Source organism: Coregonus clupeaformis, chromosome 29 (assembly GCF_020615455.1).
Source record: "Coregonus clupeaformis isolate EN_2021a chromosome 29, ASM2061545v1, whole genome shotgun sequence".
In the NCBI taxonomy this organism is placed as follows: Eukaryota; Metazoa; Chordata; class Actinopteri; order Salmoniformes; family Salmonidae; genus Coregonus; species Coregonus clupeaformis.
The window spans coordinates 65,056,340-65,080,746 of NC_059220.1; the positions used below are offsets into that span (position 1 = coordinate 65,056,340).

General features: G+C 42.8%; 2 protein-coding genes across 3 annotated transcripts in view; one reads left to right on the plus strand and one right to left on the minus strand.

Annotated features, from left to right (window-relative positions):
• Window positions 1-2,665: 2,665 nt before the first annotated feature.
• LOC121544330 (protein FAM98B) lies at window positions 2,666-13,945 on the plus strand. The gene is made up of 8 exons (XM_041854252.2): window positions 2,666-2,884; window positions 5,210-5,358; window positions 5,458-5,586; window positions 7,835-8,001; window positions 9,778-9,858; window positions 9,973-10,089; window positions 12,349-12,516; window positions 13,074-13,945. Exons 1-8 carry the CDS (start codon window positions 2,847-2,849, stop codon window positions 13,407-13,409), a joined length of 1,185 nt encoding a protein of 394 aa, XP_041710186.2. The 5' UTR covers window positions 2,666-2,846; the 3' UTR covers window positions 13,410-13,945.
• A 6,551-nt stretch (window positions 13,946-20,496) lies between these two features.
• The window catches only part of LOC121544761 (tyrosine-protein phosphatase non-receptor type 21-like), a 31,082-nt gene continuing 27,171 nt past the window's right edge, over window positions 20,497-24,407 (minus strand). For both annotated transcript variants that reach the window (XM_041854887.1, XM_041854888.2), the window contains exons 15-19: window positions 23,749-23,967; window positions 22,117-22,245; window positions 21,723-21,957; window positions 21,347-21,507; window positions 20,497-21,116 (exon numbers count right to left, since the gene is read on the minus strand). In XM_041854887.1, coding sequence (XP_041710821.1) covers window positions 20,988-21,116; window positions 21,347-21,507; window positions 21,723-21,957; window positions 22,117-22,245; window positions 23,749-23,967 — 873 coding nt within the window. In that variant the 3' untranslated portion in view covers window positions 20,497-20,987. The remainder of the gene's footprint in view (window positions 21,117-21,346; window positions 21,508-21,722; window positions 21,958-22,116; window positions 22,246-23,748; window positions 23,968-24,407) is intronic.

Sequence of the window (24,407 nt, forward strand, 5' to 3'; positions counted from 1 at the left end):
ATTAATGGCACCTGTTTGAACTTGTTATCAGTATAAAATACACCTGTCCACAACCTCAAACAGTCACACTCCAAACTCCACTATGGCCAAGACCAAAGAGCTGTCAAAGGACACCAGAAACTAAATTGTAGACCTGCACCAGGCTGGGAAGACTGAATCTGCAATAGGTAAGCAGCTTGGTTTGAAGAAATCAACTGTGGGAGTAATTATTAGGAAATGGAAGACATACAAGACCACTGATAATCTCCCTCGATCTGGGAATCCACGCAAGATCTCACCCTGTGGGGTAAAAATGATCACAAGAACGGTGAGCAAAAATCCCAGAACCACACGGGGGGACCTAGTAAATGACCTGCAGAGAGCTGGGACCAAAGTAACAAAGCCTACCATCAGTAACACACTACGCCGCCAGGGACTCAAATCCTGCAGTGCCAGACGTGTCCCCCTGCTTAAGCCAGTACATGTCCAGGCCTGTCTGAAGTCTGCTAGAGTGCATTTGGATGATCCAGAAGAGGATTGGGAGAATGTCATATGGTCAGATGAAACCAAAATAGAACTTTTTGGTAAAAACTCAACTCGTCGTGTTTGGAGGACAAAGAATGCTGAGTTGCATCCAAAGAACACCATACCTACTGTGAAGCATGGGGGTGGAAACATCATGCTTTGGGGCTGTTTTTCTGCAAAGGGACCAGGACGACTGATCCGTGTAAAGGAAAGAATGAATAGGGCCATGTATCGTGAGATTTTGAGTGAAAACCTCCTTCCATCAGCAAGGGCATTGAAGATGAAACGTGGCTGGGTCTTTCAGCATGACAATGATCCCAAACACACCGCCCGGGCAACGAAGGAGTGGCTTCGTAAGAAGCATTTCAAGGTCCTGGAGTGGCCTAGCCAGTCTCCAGATCTCAACCCCATAGAAAATCTTTGGAGGGAGTTGAAAGTCCGTGTTGCCCAGCAACAGCCCCAAAACATCACTGCTCTAGAGGAGATCTGCATGGAGGAATGGGCCAAAATACCAGCAACAGTGTGTGAAAACCTTGTGAAGACTTACAGAAAACGTTTGACCTGTGTCATTGCCAACAAAGGGTATATAACAAAGTATTTAGAAACTTTTGTTATTGACCAAATACTTATTTTCCACCATAATTTGCAAATAAATTCATAAAAAATCCTACAATGTGATTTTCTGGAGAAAAAAAATCTCATTTTGTCTGTCATAGTTGACTGTACCTATGATGAAAATTACAGGCCTCTCTCATCTTTTTAAGTGGGAGAACTTGCACAATTGGTGGCTGACTAAATACTTTTTTTCCCCCACTGTAGGCTATGAGGATTATATATTTATCCACATAACTACATCCATCATAACAAGAAATAGATGACAATGATCATCATGTCAAATCTGAGTACTTTTTAGCTAACCGGTTTTGACTGATTGGTAGCTCAATCCGCTAAAACCATAGGGTCATACAGCAGTTCAATGGTTGTAAATTCTAATCCCACATGGGGCAGATGTTATTCAGCTGATGTGTGGTCCTCTGTAGCTCAGCTGGTAGAGCACGGCGCTTGTAACGCCAAGGTAGTGGGTTCGATCCCCGGGACCACCCATACACAAAAATGTATGCACGCATGGCTGTAAGTCACTTTGGATAAAAGCGTCTGCTAAATGGCATATTATTATTATTATTATATGTCCACACACTTCTAATTCTGAAAAGTGAAAGCATACCTGTGAGAGGGTTCGCCTTGGTAGTAGTTGTAGGTTTTTATACAGTACCCAAGACCAATGTGTGAGTAAATTTGACCATTGGAAAAATAGCTACTGTTTAAATACTACAATGCGGGTTGGATTTAGTTGAGCCCTTAATCTTAATTTTCAAGGTGATGATTGCACTTTTCTTCCCAACACAATACCGCAATAAATGTGAATCCACATTTCAAATATGTTTTTTTGCGCCCAATGGGGGATTCGAATTTACGCAGGAAATGGCAATAATGTCAAGAAGTCGGCGCCTTACCACTGTCTACAGCGGTATTTTCTCACGATGCTTTGGGAGAAGGTGTTGGCATCAGGTACAACTACATTAACCCTCCCACAAAATGAATATTTATGAACAATTGCCCCCACCCACAACTTCTCACCTGAATGTATTTAAAAAAAAGTTTTATTTGAAGGGGTTAGGCAAAGGCTGAAATTGTGGTTGAGTTACCCTTTAACCAGGAATATTTTTCATGTATTAGACTATCCCTAGCTAGTGAGCAAATATCAAGACTGATCAGCAGGATGATTTTATTATAGTACCAATTCCTTCCATTCGAGTGAAATGCATCGCATAATGTTTTCCCATGTGAAAGTCACATATACTATAATAGTATTCTGTTGAATTACCTGACAGATAATTACGGTTATATAGTAGATTGACAGCATTATTTATAGATCATGGGCCATGGCATAACACAAATAACACGTTTATTTTCATTCACATAAATTAATGGTAAATGATAACATTTCAGAATGGGATGTCATGTAACTCCCTTTTCAAAGTGCGCTTTTTGATGATATGTTGATACTTTTTCAGTCCACGGAAGATATGAAGATAGTCCGGGAGGTTATTAGCGGGAACACACTAAGCGGAATGGAAGTAACCAAGATGCATGTTCTATTACGGATGTAATTTTCGTTACTCCTGACTTGCGGCATGTTTTTCAAAACGGCGTAGCTAAATTAGCTAGTAGACGATGAATTAAGCTAATTATATGTTTGTATCACAATGTCAACACACTCAAGCTTCTATCGGTTACATCTTTAAAGTAGAAGGAATCTTCTGATATTGTTGTCTGCCGCAATGGAAAGTGATATTTTAGATGCGCTGGAACAAGTCGGGTAAGCAAGTCAGCACAACAACAACACCACTGATGATGCTGCTCGGTTAGGGTTAAGGTAGCATGGGTGTTGACAACATAACAGTGTTGGGGAGTAGTGAACTACATGTAGTTCAACTAGTAATTTAATTACATTTGCAGTATCTTGGTGGTAGTTTAACTAAATTCAAATATAGGTAGCTAGCTAACTTTAGTGTTTCAATTACTTTTTTTGCCATGTAGCGGTGTAGCTAGCTAACTTCTGGAACTGCACGCTACTTTTTTGTGCAAAAATAAAATCTGGGTGAATTAGGCAATCATTTCCTTTCTCTTTCGGCATCAGACCGGCCCAATTCTCACTTCAAACATAGTTTTTGTGTTTAAATGGGCTGAATAGAGCCCCACAGTGGAGGAATAATAATACCCATAAAACCTAGCGGTCAAACAGGCAAATGGATCCAATTGTTTATTTGTTTTTGGTTCCAATTGTTTTTCCACCATACATTTTTCCCATAGGGGATTTTAGTAAAAACTTTAAATAAGGGCTGTGTTTTGTGTAGGCGTACCCTGGCGTGACGTTTTGATAACCATGTACATGTCTCTCGGACAAGGTGACTTTTATCAATATATTCGGCTCTATTAACTCTGATTCGAAAATGCTAATTAGCATGAAAGTAGACCATGCAAAACTACAAATCCCTGCAAGCTCCCTCACGTCATCTTTAGCAGACACCTTTGCTAACAGGTATTGTGTCAGTTCACAGAATTGTCAATTTAAAGAGATGTTGCCAATTTATTCATTACTACATTTAGCTAACATTAGTTAATCCAGAGATTCTTACATTTGCCTAGATTCTGCAGTCTAGTCCATATCATCATGGCATTTGTAGTTCTATATGATAGTGACATTAGCAGTTAATTAGCATTTCATTTTGGGGGGGTAAATACAGGTGAATATATTGATAAAAGTCACCTTGTCCTAGAGAGATTTACACGGTTATCAAAACGTCACGCAAGGGTAAGCCTACACGAAACACAGCCCTTATTTATAAAAATTAATGGTGAAAAAACGATTGGAACCATTTCCCTGTTTGACCGCTAGGTTTGATGTGTATTATGACTCATACTGTGGTACTCTATTACACTTTCTGTTAACATATGACCCCAAAGTGTTTTTGATTTACATATGATAATTTTTCACTAAGTAGTTTGGATGTAGTGAACTACTTTTTCATAGTAGCTTTAGTTAAGTAAATTATATTTACTATAGCTTTAGTGTAGCTTAACTTCGTCCAGTGTGAAGTAATTGGTAGCTTGGTAAACTATATTTTCAGAGTAGCTTCCCCAACACTGCAATATACACTGAACAAAACTATAAACGCAACATGTAAAGTGTTGGTCCCATCTTTCATGAGCTGAAATAAAAGATCCCAGAAATGTTCCATATGCACAAAAAGCTTATTTCTCTGAAATGTTCTGCACAAATGTGTTTACATCCCTGTTAAGGAGCATTTCTCCTTTGCCAAGATAATCCATCCACCTGACAGGTGTGGCATATCAAGAAGCTGATTAAACAGCATGATCATTACACAGGTGCACCTTGTGCTGGGGACAATAAAAGGCCACTCTAAAATGTGCAGTTTTGTCACACAACACAATGCCACAGATGTCTCAAGTTTTGAGGGAGTGTGCAATTGGCATGCTGACTGCAGGAATGTCCACCAGAGCTGTTGCCAGAGAATTGAATGTTCATTTCTCTACCATAAGCTAACTCCAATGTTGTTTTAGAGAATTTGGCAGTACGTCCAACCGGCCTCATAACCGCAGACCACGTGTATGGCGTCGTGTGGTTGAGCGGTTTGCTGATATCAACGTTGTGAACAGAGTGCCCTGTCGTGGCGGTGGGGTTATGGTATGGGCAGGCATGAACTACAGACAACAAACACAATTGCATTTTATCGATGGCAATTTGAATGCACAAAAATACAGTGACGAGATCCTGTGACCCATTTTGAGGCCCATTTTCTTTAAGGTATCTGTGACCAACAGATGCATATCTGTACTCCCAGTCGTGAAAGCCATAGATTAGGGCCTAATGAAAATATTTCAATTGACATTTCCTCATATGAACTGTAACTCTGGAAAATAAATGAAATTGTTGCATGTTGTATTTTATATTTCTGTTCAGTATACTTAGCTAGTGTAGTCGTTCTAGACAGCGGTATAAAAATATTATGGACTTTGCTTATTCCCTCGCAAATGCATCCATGCAACATCCAAGTGCTATCATAGCTATGATTCTATGCTAGCGTACAGCTAGATAATTTTGTTGTTTGTTGGTGCGCAGGTATGACGGACCTCTGCAGAATGAGGAGACGCTTGTCAGAGCATGTGAAGGTGGACTGTCATCACCTGAGTATGTCAACCTATGCATGTGGTTAGCATCCCGTCTGAAACCGTTATGTGATCTGGAAGAGAGCATTACGTCAGGTTCAGGTGAGCCAAAAGACATCACCTCTCACTGTCCCATTTGATCGACATTTGTTTTGTTAAATCAGATACTATTGCTATGTTAATTCTGAAACGTGTGTTTAGGTGACACTGATGGCCTTCAGTTTGAGATGAGTGGCATGCTGAAGGAGTTGCAGTGCCCCTATCAAGGCCTTGTCTCCGGGATTCTACAGGGAGGGCTGCAGAATAATAAAGACTATCTAAAGCTAGCATGTAAGTATTGAATTTGCCATCTGTCCAGAATACTGGCCTGAGTACCATCATGTTATGATACCCTTTTTGGTATGTTGCGGCTCTGTAATAGTTCAGACAAATGTTATTGGTCGCATACACATATTTAGCAGATGTTATTGCGGGTGTAGCGAAATGCTTGTGTTCCTAGCTCCAAAAGTGCAGTAGTATCTTAACAATTCACAACAATACACACAAATCTAAAAGTAAAACAATGGAATGAAGAAATATACAGTACCAGTCAAAAGTTTGGATACACCTACTCATTCAAGGGTTTTTCTTTATTTTTACTATTTTCTACATTCTAGAATAATAGTGAAGACATCAAAACAATGAAATAACACATATGGAATCATGTAGTAACGAAAATGTGTTCAACAAATCAAAATATATTTTAGATTCTTCAAAGTGGCCACCCTTTGCCTTGATGACAGCTTTGCACACTCTTGGCATTCTCTCAACCAGCTTCACCTGGAATGCTTTTCCAACAATTTTGAAGGAGTTCCCACGTATGCTGAGCACTTGTTGGCTGCTTTTCCTTCACTCTGCGGTCCAACTCATCCCAAACCATCTCAATTGGGCTGAGGACGGGTGATTGTGGAGGCCAGGTCATCTGATGTAGCACTCCATCACTCTCCTTGGTCAAATAGCCCTTAAACAGCCTGGAGGTGGGTTTTGGGTCATTGTCCTGTTGAAAAACAAATGATAGTCCCACTAAGCGCAAACCAGATGGGATGGCGTATCGCTGCAGAATGCTGTGGTAGCCATGCTGGTTAAGTGTGCCTTGAATTCTAAATAAACCACCAACAGTGTCACCAGCAAAGCACCATCACACCTCCTCCTCCATGCTTCACGGTGGGAACCACACATGCGGAGATCATCCGTTCACCTACTCTGCATTTCATAAAGACACGGCGGTTGGATCCAAAAATCGCAAATTTTGACTCATCAGACCGAAGGACAGATTTCCACTGGTCTAATGTCCATTGCTCGTGTTTCTTGGCCCAAGCAAGTCTCTTCTTGTTATTGGTGTTCTTTAGTAGTGGTTTCTTTGCAGCAATTTGACCATGAAGGCCTGATTCACGCAGTCTCCTCTGAACAGTTGATGTTGAGATGTATCTGTTACTTGAACTCTGTGAAGCATTTATTTGGGCTGCAATCTGAGGTGCAGTTATTCTAATGAACTTATCCTCTGGAGCATATGTAACTCTGGGTCTTCCTTTCCTGTGGCGGTCCTCATGAGAGCCAGTTTCATCATAGCGCTTGATGGTTTTTGCAGCTGCACTTGAAGAAACTTTCAAAGTTCTTGAAATGTTCCGCATTGACTGACCTTCATGTCTTAAAGTAATGATGGACTGTCATTTGTCTTTGCTTATTTGAGCTGTTCTTGCCATAATATGGACTTGGTATTTTACCAAATAGTGCTATCTTCTGTACACAACCCCTACCTTGTCACAACACAACTGATTGGCTCAAACGCATTAATTTGTGGAATTTCTTTCCTTCTTAACTTTTAAGAAGGCACACCTGTTAATTGAAATGCATTCCAGGTGACTACCTCATGAAGCTTGTTGAGAGAATACCAAGAGTGTGCAAAGCTGTCATCAAGGCAAAGGGTGGCTACTTTGAAGAATCTCAAATATAACATATATTTGGATTTGTTTAACACTTTTTTGGTTACTACATGACTCCATATGTGTTATTTCATAGTTTTGATGTCTTCACTATTATTCTACAATATAGAAAATAGTAAAAAAAATAAAGACAAACCCTGGAATGAGTAGGTGTCCAAACTTTTGACCGGTACTGTATAAATATTAGGACGAGCAATATCAGTGGCATTGACTAGAGTACAGTAGAATACAGTATATACATATGAAATGAGTAAACAGTATTTAAATATTATTAAAGTGACCAGTAATTCCATGTTTATGTACATAGGGCAGCAGCCTCTAAAGTGCAGGGTTGAGTAACCGGTTAGTAGCAGGCTAGTGACAGTGACTAAGGGCAGGGTACTGGGTGGAGGCCGGCTAGTGATGGCTATTTAACAGTCTCTCGGTCCCAACAGAAGCAGTTTTTCAGTCTCTTGGTCCCAGCTTTGATGCACCTGTGCTGACCTCGCCTTCTAGATGATAGCGGGGTGAACAGTCCGTAGCTCGGGTGGTTTATGTCTTGAGTTTTCATTTTGCATTTGCATTTTTTACCTGTGGCTCCTATCTTTATTCTGCAGTGTTTTTATGCTCCGAGCTACAAGCTGCGCAGATAGTAAAGAGACGACCTGCTGAGGACAAAGAACACAAAGACAGAAACGATCTCCAGGCAATCTGTGAAACACTGAAGCTCCCAGAGCCAAGAGAGCATGGAGTAGCAGAGCTGTTCTCTGGGATAGGGAAAAAGGTGTGTTCACTTCCTCTCTTAGCTCAGAAGGTCTGGTATACCAAAGCTGCAAAAACGTCCTTAATTAACCCAATAGGCCTCCTGTAGCTCAGTTGGTAGAGCATGGTGCTTGCAATGCCAGGGTTGTGGGTTTGATTCCCACGGGGGGGCAGTATGAAAAACGTGTGCACTCACTAACTGTAAGTCGCTCTGGATAAGAGCGTCTGCTAAAATGACAAAAATAATAAGTCTGTGAGAAAGTCCTGAATGCATAGCCATCGATTTTATCATTGTCTTTGTATTCAATGGATGCATTGTATTGTATCCTGTAGTGCCTTCAGAAAGTATTTTTCCACATTTTGTTGTGTTACAGCCTGAATTTAAAATGGATTAAATTGAAATTTTGTTCGTCACTGGCCTACACACAATACCCCATAATGTCGAAGTGGAATTATGTTTTTTGAATTTTTTACAAATTAATTAAAAATGAAAAGCTGTAATGTCTTCAGTCAATAAGTATTCAACCCCTTTGTTATGGCAAGCCTAAATAAGTTCAGGAGGAAAAATGTGCTTAAGAAGTCACATAAATTGCATGGACTCAATTTGTGTGCAATAATAGTGTTTAACATGATTTTTGAATGACTACCTCATCTCTGTACCCCACACATACAGTTATCTGTAAGGTTCCTCAATCGAGCAGTGAATTTCAAACACAGATTCTACTACAAAGACCAGGGATGTTTTCCAATGCCTCGCAAAGAAGGCACCTATTAGTTGATGGGTAAAAAAAAAGCAGACATTGAATATCCCCTTTGAGCATGGTGAAGTTATTAATTACACTTTGGATAATGTATCAATACACCCAGTCTCTACAATGATACAGGCATCCTTCCTAACTCAGTTGCCGGAGAGAAAGGAAACCGCTCAGGGATTTCACCATGAGGCCAATGGTGACTTTAAAATAGTTCGAAATTAATGTCTGTGATAGGAGAAAACTGAGGATGGATCAACAACATTGTAGTTATGCCACAATACTAACCTAGTTGACAGAGTGAAAAGAAGGAAGCTTGTACGAAATATAAAATATTCCAAAACATGCATTCTGTTTGCAACAAGCCAGTTAAGTAATACTGCAAAAAATGTAGCAAAGCAATGAACTTTTTGTCCAAAATACAAAGTGATATGTTTGGGTCAAATCCAATACAACACATTACTGAGTACCACTCTCCATATTTTCAAGTGTAGTGGTGGCTGCATCATGTTATGTGTATGCTTGTAATCGTTTAGGAATGGAACTAAGCACAGGCAAAATCCTAGAGAAAAACATGGTCAGTCTGCTTTCCACCAGACACTTGGAGATTAATTCACTTTTCAGCAGGACAATAATCTAAAACACAAGGCCAAATCTACACTGGAGTTATTACCAAGAGGACAGTGAATGTTCCTGAGTGTCCAAGTTACAGTTATATGGCAAGACCTGAAAATGGTTGTTTAGCAATTATCAATAACCAATTTGACAGAGCTTGAAGAATTTTGAAAATAATAATTGGCAAGTGTTGCACAATCCAGGTGTGGAAAGTTCTTAGAGACTTACCCAGAAAGACACAAAGCTGTAATGGCTGCCAACGGTGCTTCTACAAAGTATTGACTTGAGTGTGAATACTTATGAAATGTGATATTTCTGTATTTGATTTTCAATTAATTCGCATCCATTTTGAATTCAGGCTGTAACACAACAAAATCTGGAATAAGTCAAGGAGTATGAATACTTTCTGAAAGCACTGTATGTATTTCCAGATAAACGCACTGCTTCAAGAGCTTCCAAAGGATCACATTGGAAAGCCAGTACTGAATAACTCTCTCGACAGTGAACAATGGGTAAGCAGACTGCATACAGAATGTCACCCATTTTTGTGGAGGCAAAGTGTATAATTCCTGCTAAGGCATGAGGGGATGCCAAGTGTGCATTGAATATGGGCCTTGTCTCCACAGGAGAGGCTGGAGCAGATCAACACGGTCCTGTCCTCAGAGTATGAGTGTCGACGGAGGATGCTGATCAAACGTCTCGACGTCACTGTGCAGTCTTTCGGCTGGTCAGACAGAGCTAAGGCAGGTGGAGTCCTTGGGTGCATCTTGATAGTCTCAACTTTAAAGTGTCCCCTTTCACTCAGTCACTGGCGTCATCAATAAGTGCATCGATGACGTCATCCCCACAGTGACTATACCCCAACCAGAAGCCATGGATTATAGGCAACATCCGCACTGAGCTAAAGGGTAGAGCTGACACTTTCAAGGAGCGGGACACTAACCCGGAAGCTTATAAGAAATCCCGCTTGCAAACTATTACAGACTACAAATGGAAGCACAGCCGCGAGCTGCCCAGTGACACGAGCCTTCCAGATGAGCTAAATTACTTCTATGCTCGCTTCGAGGCAAGTAACACTGAAACATGCATGAGAGCATCAGCTGTTCCGGACGACTGTGTGATCACGCTCTCCGTAGCTGATGTACAACCTTTAAACAGATCAACATTCACAAGGCCGCAGGGCCAGACGGATTACCAGGACGTGTACTCCGAGCATGCACTAACCAACTGGCAAGTGTCTTCACTGACATTTTCAACCTCTCCCTGTCTGAGGCTGTAATACCAACATGTTTCAAGCAGACCACCATAGTCCCTGTGCCCAAGAACACTAAAGTAACCTGCCTAAATTACTACCGACCCGTAGCACTCACGTCTGTAGCCATGAAGTGCTTTGAAAGAATGGTCATGGCTCACATCAACACCATTATCCCAGAAACCCTAGACCCACTCCAATTTGCATATCGCCCCAAAAGATCCACAGTTGATGCAATCTCTATTGCGCTCCACACTGCCCTTTCACACCTGGACAAAAGGAACACCTATGTGAGAATGCTATTAATTGACTACAGCTCAGCGTTCAACACCATAGTGCCCTCAAAGCTCATCACTAAGCTAAGGACCCTGAGACTAAACACCTCCCTCTGCAACTGGATCCTGGACTTCCTGACGGGCCGCCCCCAGGTGGTAAGGGTAGGTAACAACACATCTGCCACGCTGATCCTCAACACGGGGGCCCCTCAGGGGTGCGTGCTCTGTCCCCTCCAGTACTCCCTGCTCACCCATGTCTGCATGGCCAGGCACGACTCCAACACCATCATTAAGTTTGCCAATGACACAACAGTGGTAGGCCTGATCACCAACAACGACGAGACAGCCTATAGGGAGGAGGTTAGAGACCTGGCCGTGTGGTGCCAGGACAACAACCTCTCCCTCAACGTGATTAAGACAAAGCAGATGATTGTGGACTACAGGAAAAAGAAGAGAACCGACCATGCCCCCATTCTCATCGACGGGGCTGTAGTGGAGAAGGTTGAGAGCTCCTGGGTTTCCACATCACCAACGAACTAACATGGTCCAAGCAAACCAAGACAGTCGTGAAGAGGGCACGACAAAACCTATTCCCCCTAAGGAGACTGAAAAGATTTGGCATGGGTCCTCAGATCCTCAAAAGGTTCTACAGCTGCACCATCGAGAGCATCCTGACTGGTTGCATCACTGCCTGGTATGGCAACTGCTCGGCCTCCGACCGCAAGGCACTACAGAGGGTAGTGCGTACAGCCCAGTACATCACTGGGGCCAAGCTTCCTGCCATCCAGGACCTCTATACCAGGCGGTGTCAGAGGAAGACCCTAAAAATTGTCAGACTCCAGCCACCCTAGTCATAGACTGTTCTCTATGCTACCACGCGGTACCGGAGCGCCAAGTCTAGGTCCAAGAGGCTTCTAAACAGCTTCTACCCCCAAGCCATAAGACTCCTGAACATCTAATCAAATGGCTACCCAGACTATTTGCATTGCCCCCCCACCACTCTTTTACGCTGCTGCTACTCTCTGTTTATTATCTATGCATATTCAGTTTAATAACTCTACCTACATGTACATATTACCCCAATTACCTCGACTAACCGGTGCCCCCGCACATTGACTCGGTACCGGTACCCCCTGTATATAGCCTCGCTATTGTTATTTTTACTGCTGCTCTTTAATTATTTGTTACTTTTATTTCGTATTATTTTATATTGTATTTTTGTGTGATTTTTTGTTGTTGTTTGTATTCTTTCTTAAAACTCCATTGTTGGTTAAGGGCTTGTAAGTAAGCATTTCACTGTAAGGTCTACCTACACCTGTTGTATTCGGCGCATGTGACAAATAAAATGTGATTTGATTCCTCATCAGGGCACAGTGCTACCGTCCTTAATCGGCAGGCTACACCCTTTGCTTTTTCTATGCAGAATCTCATTGTGCATGTCATATGCTCAACAAACTGTCTTGTCTGTCTGTTAGGAGAGAGTTGACAGCATGGCCAGGGCCTACCAGCCTAAGAGACACTCCCTGGCCCAGAGTTCATCTGTAGGCATGGCTCACCTGTTGGCAGCCAGGGAGGACATATGCAACGTGGTGAAGACCAGCAGTGGCTCCAGCAGAGAGAATACTGCCTGTGCTGTCAATAAGGTACTGTAGCCTTCCAGACTGTGTAATGTGACCCAAGGTACATTGTGTCCAAATGTCTGAGTGTACAAAAGTCTTGAGTCCTTAGGCCAAGTACCGGTGTAAAACCCAGCAGTGGAATCGCACTAATGTTGAGTTTCCATCTTAGATTTACCCCAGTGTTTTACCCAAAAGGCTCAGACTTTTCTGTTTCCATCTATGCGGGCTAGCACCCGTGTCTCACTGGACCATGGCTCTGGTGGACCTGCTCTGACTTGGGGCCAAAGCCAAGCCACTGGTACTTTTCAGCTCGCATTTACATAACAATGGCTACCTGTGAACCTTAATACCTCACAAAGCAACTGTCTTGATGGTGCAGAAGTTGTTGATTCTGCTTGCCCCAAGTATTTAGTGTCACACTCCTGATGGAAACACAGTTATACTAGAGCTAGCATTAACATAAAACACTGGGGTGGGGTAATTCTTAGGTGGAAGTGCAGCATAACTGACTAAATTAAAATGTTCTATGGTCCCCATCCATTGTCCTGTCATTGACCTACCATTGTATTTATCTTCTATAGATCCTGATGGGGAGGGTGCCAGATCGAGGTGGCCGGCCCTCTGAGATAGATGCCCCCCTCCCTGAGATGCCAACCTGGCAGAAGAGACAAGACGGCGGAGGGGGTTGGGGTGGTGGTCGGGGAGGTGGTGGTGGTGGTCGGGGAGGTGGTGGTGGTGGTCGGGGAGGTGGTGGTGGTGGTCGGGGAGGTGGTGGTGGTGGTGGTTGGGGAGGTGGTCGAGGAGGTGGTGGTGGTAGTTGGGGAGATGGTGGTTGGGGAGGAGGGGGTAAGGGTGGCTGGCGAGGTGGTGGAACTGGTTGGGGTCATGGAGGAAAGAGAGGACGTTATCAATACTAACACCAGGGTTTTTTTAAACTGAAAAGCCAGACAGTGTTCAATAGGTGAACTGAAACCTACTCATGGGTATATGCGCCGCTAAGGGCAACACTAAGGGCAACGCTAAGGGCAACACTAAGGCATTGCTTATTTGGAGTGATGATGTGGACTGGACTGAGATGTACAGAATGTTACTGTATGAACTCTCCTAAATATTTGTCACTGATTTTTGTGTTCATTTTCAGAGTTCTTATGAACTGTGTTGCTGTGGAAAGTTGTCGAAGCAATACCGACAGTAAGTCAAACTCACTGACCATTTTTGATTTAGTTTTACTTATTTTCTACTAATTGTATGTTGGTAGTCTTATCAAATGACATTTTTGGAAATTGGAATCATGGTAATGACCTTTTTGATTTGAAGTATGATAAAAAAATAATGTATGCACTCACTAACTGTAAGTCGCTCTGGATAAGAGCGTCTGCTAAATGACTAAAATGTAGATGTAAAGACTTAATCCGATTGACTTGAATAATAAAATGCTTTCTTCAGATTTAAATGTCTAGGTTCCCTGTGTGTGTACTTGGGGGGGTCGTCGTCTATTTGGTGTTTTATGGATAAGACCGCTGTCTACTTTGTTTTGTTGTAATTCCTTATGCATAGATATTTAATTCATTTTACATGAGTTGAGAGTTCATTCACCCTCATGGATTGGCCTCTTGAATCAGAAGTTTGGCGTGCCTTGTGTCATAATGACCGTGACCTTACAAAGGCAGTGGCTAGAACGTTGACAGCATAGTGCTTCAAGTCCAACTACAGATAGGATGCATCCACAGGGATGCTGGCCCATGTTGACTCCAATGCTTCCCACAGTTGTGGCTGGATGTCCTTTGGGTGGTGGAACATTCTTGATACACACGAGAAACTGTTGAGCGTGAAAAACCCAGCAGAGTTGCAGTTCTTGGCACACTCAAACCGCCTGGCACCTACTACCATACCCCGTTCAAAGGCATTTAAATCTTGTCTTGCCCATTCACCCTCTGAATGGCACACATACACAATCCATGTCTCAAGACTTAAAAATCCTTCTTTAACCTGTCGTCTCCCCTTCATCTACACTGATTGAAGTGGATTTAACAAGTGACATCAATAAAGAAGCATAGCTTTCACTTGGATTCACCCGGTCAGACTAGGTCATGGAAAGAGCAGGTGTTCCTAATGTTTTGTACACAGTGTACGTAGGCACTTTTTTCCTGATGTAAAGAAAGTTCACTGTAAAGGGGTATTTGCTCGACAATGGTTATGGTACTCATTTTAAACACACCATTCTGTTTAAATTAGTCAGAACGGCCAACATTACCAAATGGCTAAATATAAAATAATAGTCCACTAAAAACAAACCTTTCCGCATCATTTCTCAATCCTTTTTTCACTATCTCATTCACATGAATCTGACTGACGTCACCAGTCAATGGCCATGTCTCAATACCTCCTTACTTACAAACACAACTGCTTTCTGATGTCTGTCCAATCCAAACTAGAGTCCACCAACCGTTTAGTCACACATCAGCTAGAATGGAATGTACTTAAGGCACAGTATGTGTGAGCCACCTCCAGTGTAGGACTATATGGGAGAAACATTAGCTTCAGCAACAAAATGCACTTCAATATGTTAAAGGGACTGTTCCTTTTCAAGGATATCAATAAAAAAAAGGGCTAATGTTCAGTGTAACATCTTGGATAAGCATTTGTAGGTGGACTAGGGGAGAACGACTGCCCCCTCTCATTGAAGCCACGGCAGTTCAAAGCCGGCCGCGGTATTGCAGGCTTTGTTAGCCGAAAACAGTGTCCCCCATAATAGTGAATGGAAAAATGGCAATCTTTGTGTAAATAAAACATTTTTTTGAAGGCTATCATGGTACCAACAATTGCTTCTAATACGCTAGATGTATGATCTTGAACCGATTATTTTTAAATTGCACACAATAAGTTAAGGATAATTTTGTTGCTAATGGCAGCCTGCAGTACCCAGGTCGGCCTTCAACTTGAGTTACTCAATGGGCGAGGCAGCACTGAGCTAGTCTGCAATGTCACTTCCTGGAGTAGCTCAAACTGTGCATGTTATGTCTCCATAGATGGGTTGGCTAACAATGTCACGAAAACTATGTACACGCTTCCATGGGGCAGAAGTCAGCCTTGACTGTGCCTTTAAACAAGCTTGGAAAATTCCAGAAAATGATGGCATGGCTTTAGAAGCTTCTGATAGGCTAATTTACATAATTAGCGTCAATTGGAGGTGTACCTGTGGATGTATTTCAAGGCCTACCTTCAAACTCAGTGCCTCTTTGCTTGACATCATGGGAAAATCAAAAGAAATCAGCCAAGACCTCCACAATTCTGGTTCATCCTTGGGAGCAATATCCAAATGCCTGAAGGTACCACGTTCATCTGTACAAACAATAGTACGCAAGTATAAACACCATTGGACCACGCAGCCGTCATACCTCTCAGGAAGGAGATGCGTTCTGTCTCCTAGAGATTAACGTACTTTGGTGCGAAAAGTGCAAATCAATCCCAGAACAACAGCAAAAGACCTTGTGAAGATGCTGGAGGAAACAGGTACAAAAGTATCTATATCCACAGTGAAACGAGTACTACACTGCTCAAAAAAATTAAGGGAACACTAAAATAACACATCCTAGATCTGAATGAATGAAATAATCTTATTAAATACTTTTTTCTTTACATAGTTGAATGTGCTGACAACAAAATCACACAAAAATTATCAATGGAAATAAAATGTATCAACCCATGGAGGTCTGGATTTGGAGTCACCCTCAAAATTAAAGTGGAAAAGCACACTACAGGCTGATCCAACTTTGATGTAATGTCCTTAAAACAAGTCAAAATGAGGTTCAGTAGTGTGTGTGGCCGTGCCTGTATGACCTCCCTACAATGCCTGGGCATGCTCCTGATGAGGTGGCGGATGGTCTCCTGAGGGATCTCCTCCCAGACCTGGACTAAAGCATCCGCCAACTGGAGGGCTGTGCGGCGCCCCAAAGAAATGCCACCCCACACCATGACTGACCCACCGCCAAACCGGTCATGCTGGAGGATGTTGCAGGCAGCAGAACGTTCTCCACGGCGTCTCCAGACTCTGTCACATGTGCTCAGTGTGAACCTGCTTTCATCTGTGAAGAACACAGGGCGCCAGTGGCGAATTTGCCAATCTTGGTGTTCTCTGGCAAATGCCAAACGTCCTGCACTGTGTTGGGCTGTAAGCACAACCCCCACCTGTGGACGTCGGGCCCTCATACTACCCTCATGGAGTCTGTTTCTGACAGTTTGAGCAGACACATGCACATTTGTGGCCTGCTGGAGGTCATTTTGCAGGGCTCTGGCAGTGCTCCTCCTGCTCCTCCTTGCACAAAGGCGGAGGTAGCAGTCCTGCTGCTGGGTTGTTGGCCTCCTCCACGTCTCCTGATGTACTGGCCTGTCTCCTGGTAGCGCCTCCATGCTCTGGACACTACGCTGACAGACACAGCAAACCTTCTTGCCACAGCTCGCATTGATGTGCCATCCTGGATGAGCTGCACTACCTGAGCCACTTGTGTGGGTTGTAGACTCCGTCTCATGCTACCACTAGAGTGAAAGCACCGCCAGCATTCAAAAGTGACCAAAACATCAGCCAGGAAGCATAGGAACTGAGAAGTGGTCTGTGGTCACCACCTGCAAAACCAGTCCTTTATTGGGGGTGTCTTGCTAATTGCCTATAATTTCCACCTGTTGTCTATTCCATTTGCACAACAGCATGTGAAATGTATTGTCAATCAGTGTTGCTTCCTAAGTGGACAGTTTGATTTCACAGAAGTGTGATTGACTTGGAGTTACATTGTGTTGTTTAAGTGTTCCCTTTATTTTTTTGAGCAGTGTATATTGACATAACCTGAAAGGCCACTTAGCAAGGAAGAAGCCACTGCTCCAAAACCGCCATAAAAAAGACAGATTACGGTTTGCAACTGCACATGGGGACAAAGATCGTACTTTTTTGAGAAATGTCCTCTGGTCTGATGAAACAAAAATAGAACTGTTTGGCCATAATGACCATCGTTATGTTTGGAGGAAAAATGGGGGGCCTTGCAAGCCGAAGAACACCATCCCAACTGTGAACCACAGGGGTGGCAGCATCATGCTGTGGGGGTGCTTTGCTGCAGGAGGGACTGGTGCACTTCACCAAAAAAAATGGCATCATGAGGAAGGAAAATTATGTGGATATATTAAAGCAATATCTCAAGACATCAGTCAGGAAGTTAAAGCTTGGTCGCAAATGGGTCTTCCAAATGGACAATAACCCCAAGCATACTTCCAAAGTTGTGGCAAAATGGCTTAAGGACAACAAAGTCAAGGTATTGGAGTGGCCATCACAAAGCCCTGACCTCAATCCTATAGAAAATGTGTGGGCAGAACTGAAAAAGCGTGTGCGAGCAAGGAGGCCTACAAACATGACTCAGTTACACCAGCTCTGTCAGGAAGAATGGGCTAAAATTCACCCAACTTATTGTGGGAAGCTTGTGGAAGGCTACCCGAAACGTTTGACCCAAGTTAAACAATTTAAAGGCAATGCTACCAAATACTAATTGATTGTATGTAAACTTCTGACCCACTGGGAATGTGATGAAAGATATAAAAGCTGAAATAAATTATTCTCTCTACTATTATTCTGACATTTCACATTCTTAAAATAAAGTGGTGATCCTAACTGACCTAAAACAGGGAATTCTTACTAGGATTAGATGTCAGGAATTGTGAAACTGAGTTTAAATGTATTTGGCTAAGGTGTATGTAAACTTCTGACCTCAACTGTATACAGTCATTGAGGTGGACAATTCCATCAATTCCAGGTATGTCCAAACACTTGAATGGGTGTGTATTTGTATTTATTATGGATCCCCATTAGCTGCTCCAAAGGCAGCAGCTACTCTTCCTGGGATCCAGCAAAATTAAGGCAGTTATACAATTTTAAAAACATTACAATTCATTCACAACAGATTTAAGTGTGTGCCCTCAGGCCCCTACTCTTCTACCACACAAAATCCATGTGTAAGTGTGTGTATAGTGTGTATGTTATCGTGTGTTTGTATGCATGTGTCTGTGCCTATGTTTGTGTTGTTTCACAGTCCCCGTTGTTCCATAAGTTGTATTTTTATCTGTTTTTTAAATCAAATTTTACTGCTTGCATGAGTTACGTGATATGGAATTGAGTTTCATGTAGTCATGGCTCTATGTAGTACTGTGCGCCTCCCATAGTCTGTTCAGGACTTGGGGACTGTGAAGAGACCTCTGGTGGCATGTCTTGTGGGGTATGCATGGGTGTCTGGTGCATTCAACATGTCAATACCTCTCACAAATACAAGTAGTGATGAAGTCAATCTCTCCTCCACTTTGAGCCAGGAGAGATTGACATGCATGTTATTAATGTTAGCTCTGTGTACATCCAAGGGCCAGCCATGCTGCCCTGTTCTGAGCCAATTGCAATTTTCCTAAGTCCCTCTTTGTGGCACCTGACCACACGACTGAACAGTAGTCCAGGTGAGACAAACTAGGTTCTGTAGGACCTGCCTTGTTGCTGTTAAGAATTCAGAGCAGTGCTTTATGGACAGACTTCTCCCCATCCTTGCTACTGTTGTATCAATATGTTTTGACTATGACAGTTTACAATCCAGGGTTACTCCAAGCAGTTTAGTCTCAACTTGCTTAAATCCACATTATTCATTACAAGGTTTAGGGTTTAGTGAATGATTTGTCCCAAATACAATGCTTTTAGTTTTTTAAAATATTTAGGACTAACTTATTCCTTGCCACCCATTCTGAAACTAACTGCAGCTCTTTGTTAAGTGTTGCATTCATTTCATTCGCTGTGGTAGCTGACGTGTAGTGTTGAGTCATCCGCTTTACTCAAAGCCAGTGGCATGTCGTTAGTAAAGATTGAAAGAAGTAAGGGGCCTAGACAGCTGCCCTGGGGAATTCCTGATTCTACCTGGATTTTGTTGGAGAGGCTTCCATTAAATAACACCCTCTGTGTTCTGTTAGACAGGTAACTCTTTATCCACAATATAGCAGGGGGTGTAAAGCCATAACACATGTTTTTCCAGCAACAGGCTATGAACTATAATGTCAAAAGCCACACTGAAGTCTAACAAAACAGCCCCAACAATCTTTATCATCAATTTCTCTCAGCCAATCATCAGTCATTTGAGTAAGTGCTGTGCTTGTTGAATGTCCTTCCCTATAAGCGTGCTGAAAGTCTGTTGTCAATTTGTTTACTGTAAAATAGCATTGTATCTGGTCAAACACAATTTTTCCAAAAGTTTACTAAGGGTTGGTAACAGGCTGATTGGTCAGCTATTTGAGCCAGTAAAGGGGGCTTTACTATTCTTAGTTAGGGGAATTACTTTTGCTTCCCTCCAGGCCTGAGGGCACACACTTTCTAGTAGGCTTAAATTGAAGATATGGCAAATAGGAGTGGCAATATCGTCCGCTATTATCCTCAGTCATTTTCCATCCAAGTTGGCAGACCCCGGTGGCTTGTCATTGTTGATTGACCATTTTTTCACCTCTTCCACACTTACTTTACGGAATTCAAAATTACAATGCTTGTCTTTCATAATTTGGTGTGTGTGTATGTACAAAGTTATTCTAATGATTTATCATATTTAGATATTCAAGCCTACCTGACAACTTCATAAGTTATATGTATTTAACAGTAAATATAATTTGGTGGACACCTGAAAAACTCAACATGATGTATGTGGCTATAGAATGACTACAGCTCTTTGGTTACAAAGACCCAGGTTTCCCCAAAGTGGGGTTTGTGGTACCATTTGGGTAACATAACAAAATGAACTCCTCTTGTGAATCAAAATAATGATGGTCTTAGTGTCAGACCTATTACTAGGTCAAATAGAAAAGGAGAAATCCTAAACCACCACAGGAGGAACATGGCAATACTTCTACACTCCTCCGATGCAAGTGCACTGCACCAAATATATATTTCATTTTTAAAGTAACCATTCTCATCTTTCACGGTCAAGCAGACAACAAACAGCAGTCCAACGTAATCAAAGAGTGATTTTAAGTTCCTTCAGGAATTCTAAATCAAAACATTAGTCAAGTCCATCATAAAAAACATCATCCAGCATACACATCGTAAAAACTCTAAAATCAGTGATAAAAATAGATCTGTAATTATATTGAAATGCAAAAATCAGATTTAGATTCTAATTGCAACTTCAACATGGTTTCGCTATATACAGCTAGGTACTCTACTGTAAAAGTGCTGGCTTTCATGTCAGTAATCATTTAGTGTAAAAACTCCACAGTGAAATCTCAATAATACTGTAAGAGGCAGACACACAAAGTCCTGTGATCCTTTCCTCAGGTTGCAGTCTCGCCTCCATTAATACTTTGAAAAAGGGCCATCTGCTAGCACCACCATTTCGGAGCTAGAGGCCACAGTTGCTCCAACGCACTGAAGTTCGGCTGGAGAATCTTGGTTCCTCGTCCCCGAAAAAACAAATGTTTGTGGGAGCTGAGGTTTGCACTTAGATAAGCCTGGAGTTGCGGAGGAACTGGATGAGGACTTTGTAAATGAAGCTGTATTGTGAGATGGTCTGCACCATCATCATACGCTGCTGCCGGAGCATGTTGAGAACGGTCGGGATGTCCAGCATCTGGAGGAAAGAGGGGGAAACAGGACACAGACACGGGTTTACAAAAGGAGTATGTTATTGGATTGGTTCATGGGCCGATTGATCTAAACTGTGGTGAGATGTGATCAATGCCTACATTACTGATGGAATAGACTAGGGTTCAATCCTGGCGACATTATTCATTTTTAGGCCTTCTACATAGCCCAGTAATGTAATGGTAATATACATGTAGACGTTAGTTAGGTGTTTACCTCGTTGTGTTCCAGACAGGCGATCATGATCTCAGAGAGGATGACCACCCCGGTGCGGCCCACTCCAGCGCTACAGTGGACCAGCACGGGCAGGTTGGTGTTCTTTGGGTCGCTGGTGCTGTTGGTGTGTCTCCTCACTGACTGGATCTCCTCCAGGTACACTGGGGATAACATTGAAATAAGATAATTATGTATTCTATTAACCAAACTAAATAAAAACAGTATTTTACAACACAAAATCTCAAGTTATCACTGAACACTCATTTAACTTTGACTGGAACTGCCTTCTTGACCTGCTCTCCCTTGGAATAGAGATTTCCTATCTTAAAAGGGACTTCCTGGTTTGAATACATGTTATTCCAACCGGTCCACTCACAGAGGAAGCCCTTGAAGTCCTCAGGGCAGCCGTGGTCGGGCCAGTCTGTGTACTGCAGGTGCCACACAGTGCGCTCCTGGCCCGTCAGCAGGTGTTTTATCTTCAGGCCTGTGGTGGCGTAGCAGCCTGAGTCTGTCCTGAAGCGCGTGGTGATCTTTAAGCGTCCGTACGTCACCGTGTTGTGGCGGGAGCCGAGCCGTGGCCAGTAGCGGAAACTCTTCTCCCTGCCACCCTCCTGCAAAGGGGTTAGAGGCCAAAGGTTAGCCAGGGTCAAAGGGTAATGTTATTGCTTAAAGCGCAGTATGCCTTCCTAGATCTGAGGTCATGCAATAACAGTAACAACAAACCATGGACATACAGACATAATAAAGTCCAGTGTAACACACACACACACCTCTTCAGCTGTAACCATGGCAATGATGGCCACGCCCTGCTCCCACACCATTTGCCAGAAGTCCTGACAGGTGTTGGAGAGAGGGCCTTGGGAAGCGATGTAGCTCCACTCGTCTCCGCCCACCGTGATCTAGGAAATGCCCGAGGAGAGATATGGTTATAAGTGACCTCAACCGCTGTAAAAGCATTTACAGTGCTTTCAGAAAGTATTCATACCCCTTGACTTATTCCACATTTTGTTGTGTTACAGCCTGAATTCAAAATGGATAAACAATTAAATAATGTCTCACCCATCTATACATAATTCCCCAAAATGACAAAGTAAAAACATTTCATTCGTTGCATGCCACTTATTACTATGGCTGGGAATTGCCAGGGACCTCACGATACGATATTAACACAATACATAGGCGCGGATACATTATGTATTGCAATGCTCACGATTCTATATGTATTGCAATTCGATACTGTGATTTTATTGTGATTTGATGTTCCAAACATATTGCTCACTATATGTCTGCTGAAGAGAGACAAGAGAGAACATGATATTTTGTTGTCTCCTGAGTGGCGCAGTGGTCTAAGGCACTGCATCGCAGTGCTAACTGTGCCACTAGAGATCCTGGTTCGAATCCAGGCTCTGTCGCAGCCGGCCGCGACCGGGAGACTCATGGGCGGCGCACAATTGGCCCAGCGTCGTCCAGGGTAGGGGAGGGAATGGCCGGCAGGGATGTAGCTCAGTTGATAGAGCATGGTGTTTGCAACGCCAGGGTTGTGGGTTCGATTCCCACGGGGGGCCAGTATAAAAAAAAATTAATAATATGTATTCACTAACTGTAAGTCGCTCTGGATAAGAGCGTCTGCTAAATGACTAAAAATGTAAAAATGTAAAATGTAAAAGATTGTTGTTGTTGATTAGTCATGGAAATAAAAGTGCTGAAAACATCCTGCCTCCATTTAAAAATGCTTATCAAAGAGACAATGAATGCATAAAGCCCTAAGCCATCAGCAGTCATCTGGAATGAAGAACATTTCTAGGAAGTGGAGAGGAGGCATTTATGGGAGGCTAACCCTAACCTGGGACCTGGGAAACACTGCACTAGAGCAAAGACATTCATAAATGTATGGTGTATGTACAGGTAACTGCCGAAATAATGGAACCACTTGAGTAAATAAGGGATACAAAGTATATTGAAAGCAGGTGCTTCCACACAGGTGCGGTTCCTGAGTTAATTAAGCAATTAACATCCCATCATGCTTAGGGTTGTGTATAAAAATGCTGGGCAGGCCATTATTTTGGCTATGCCCCAATAGGATGACAATGCCTCCATCCAAGGAACATTGAATTTGTTCTGGCTCTTGGTGGCCCAACGCCCTAATAAGACACTATGTTGGTATTTCCTTTATTTTGGCAGTTACCTGCAGGTCTGTGTTTTTAGCTATCATTGTCGGTTCACTGGGTTGGTTCACACTATGGAGCCGAGCAAAGCCATACTACTCTGAACTAGTTACGCATCCACCATAAAAATGCTGGAACCATGCAGGAAAAGAGAATGCGAGGAGAACATTTCCAAGCCAGCATGGTAGGGTTCAGGTCGGCACGGTACTATGAAAAGGGTATTAGTGTGTCCATTACCCTAATGTGCGAGGCGTTGATGTAGCCAGTGTTGTTCTCCTTGGTGGGCACCAGCTCCACACGCGTGTCGTCATAGGGCAGCACGTCCTGGAAGCGGTTCCTCTCGCCACTCTCCGGCAGCTGGGCGATGCTGCAGTTGCCTGCCGGACGCCGCTTGGCCACCTGCTCATACTCTGTGAACACCATGCCCTGCTCCATGCGCTGCTCCAGTACCTTACACTGAGAGAGAGAGACACAGACAAGGGTTAATGACAGAGACCTGGAATTGTTCCAGTAGGTATAAAATGATTGAAACGCTAGTGTTGTGAGTAACTCTGCAATAAATAAAGTTACTTTTCCTCATAGCTGTTAAGTTCATGTTTTAAGTATCCCTATATTTCTGTTATTAGAACGCCTGAGCAGCAGTCTCACGGGAGATGGACCTGGCCTGGAGTGTGATGGCGACTTTGTACTGCGGTAATACGGTGAAGTAAACGTTGTTAAACTGGAACCTAGTCGTTGTGTCATTTTCAGTTAACATTGGTAGCAGAGGATGGTTAATACCTACAATGTGCCACCTCGCTTCGACGAGAAGAGGTCGTATGAAAGTTGAATTTTTTTTACTTGGAATCTGGACACGGGTTACTAATCTGGACAAGAAAAAGCAAGCACTTGCGGTG

Bases quoted from the DNA above. Each gene is read 5' to 3' on its own strand.
- LOC121544330 (XM_041854252.2), top strand. From the start codon at position 2,847: ATGGAAAGTGATATTTTAGATGCGCTGGAACAAGTCGG. The intron at 10,090-12,348 runs GCAGGTGGAGTC...TCTGTCTGTTAG, and splicing joins GCTGGTCAGACAGAGCTAAG to GAGAGAGTTGACAGCATGGC. The intron at 12,517-13,073 runs GTACTGTAGCCT...TATCTTCTATAG, and splicing joins CTGCCTGTGCTGTCAATAAG to ATCCTGATGGGGAGGGTGCC.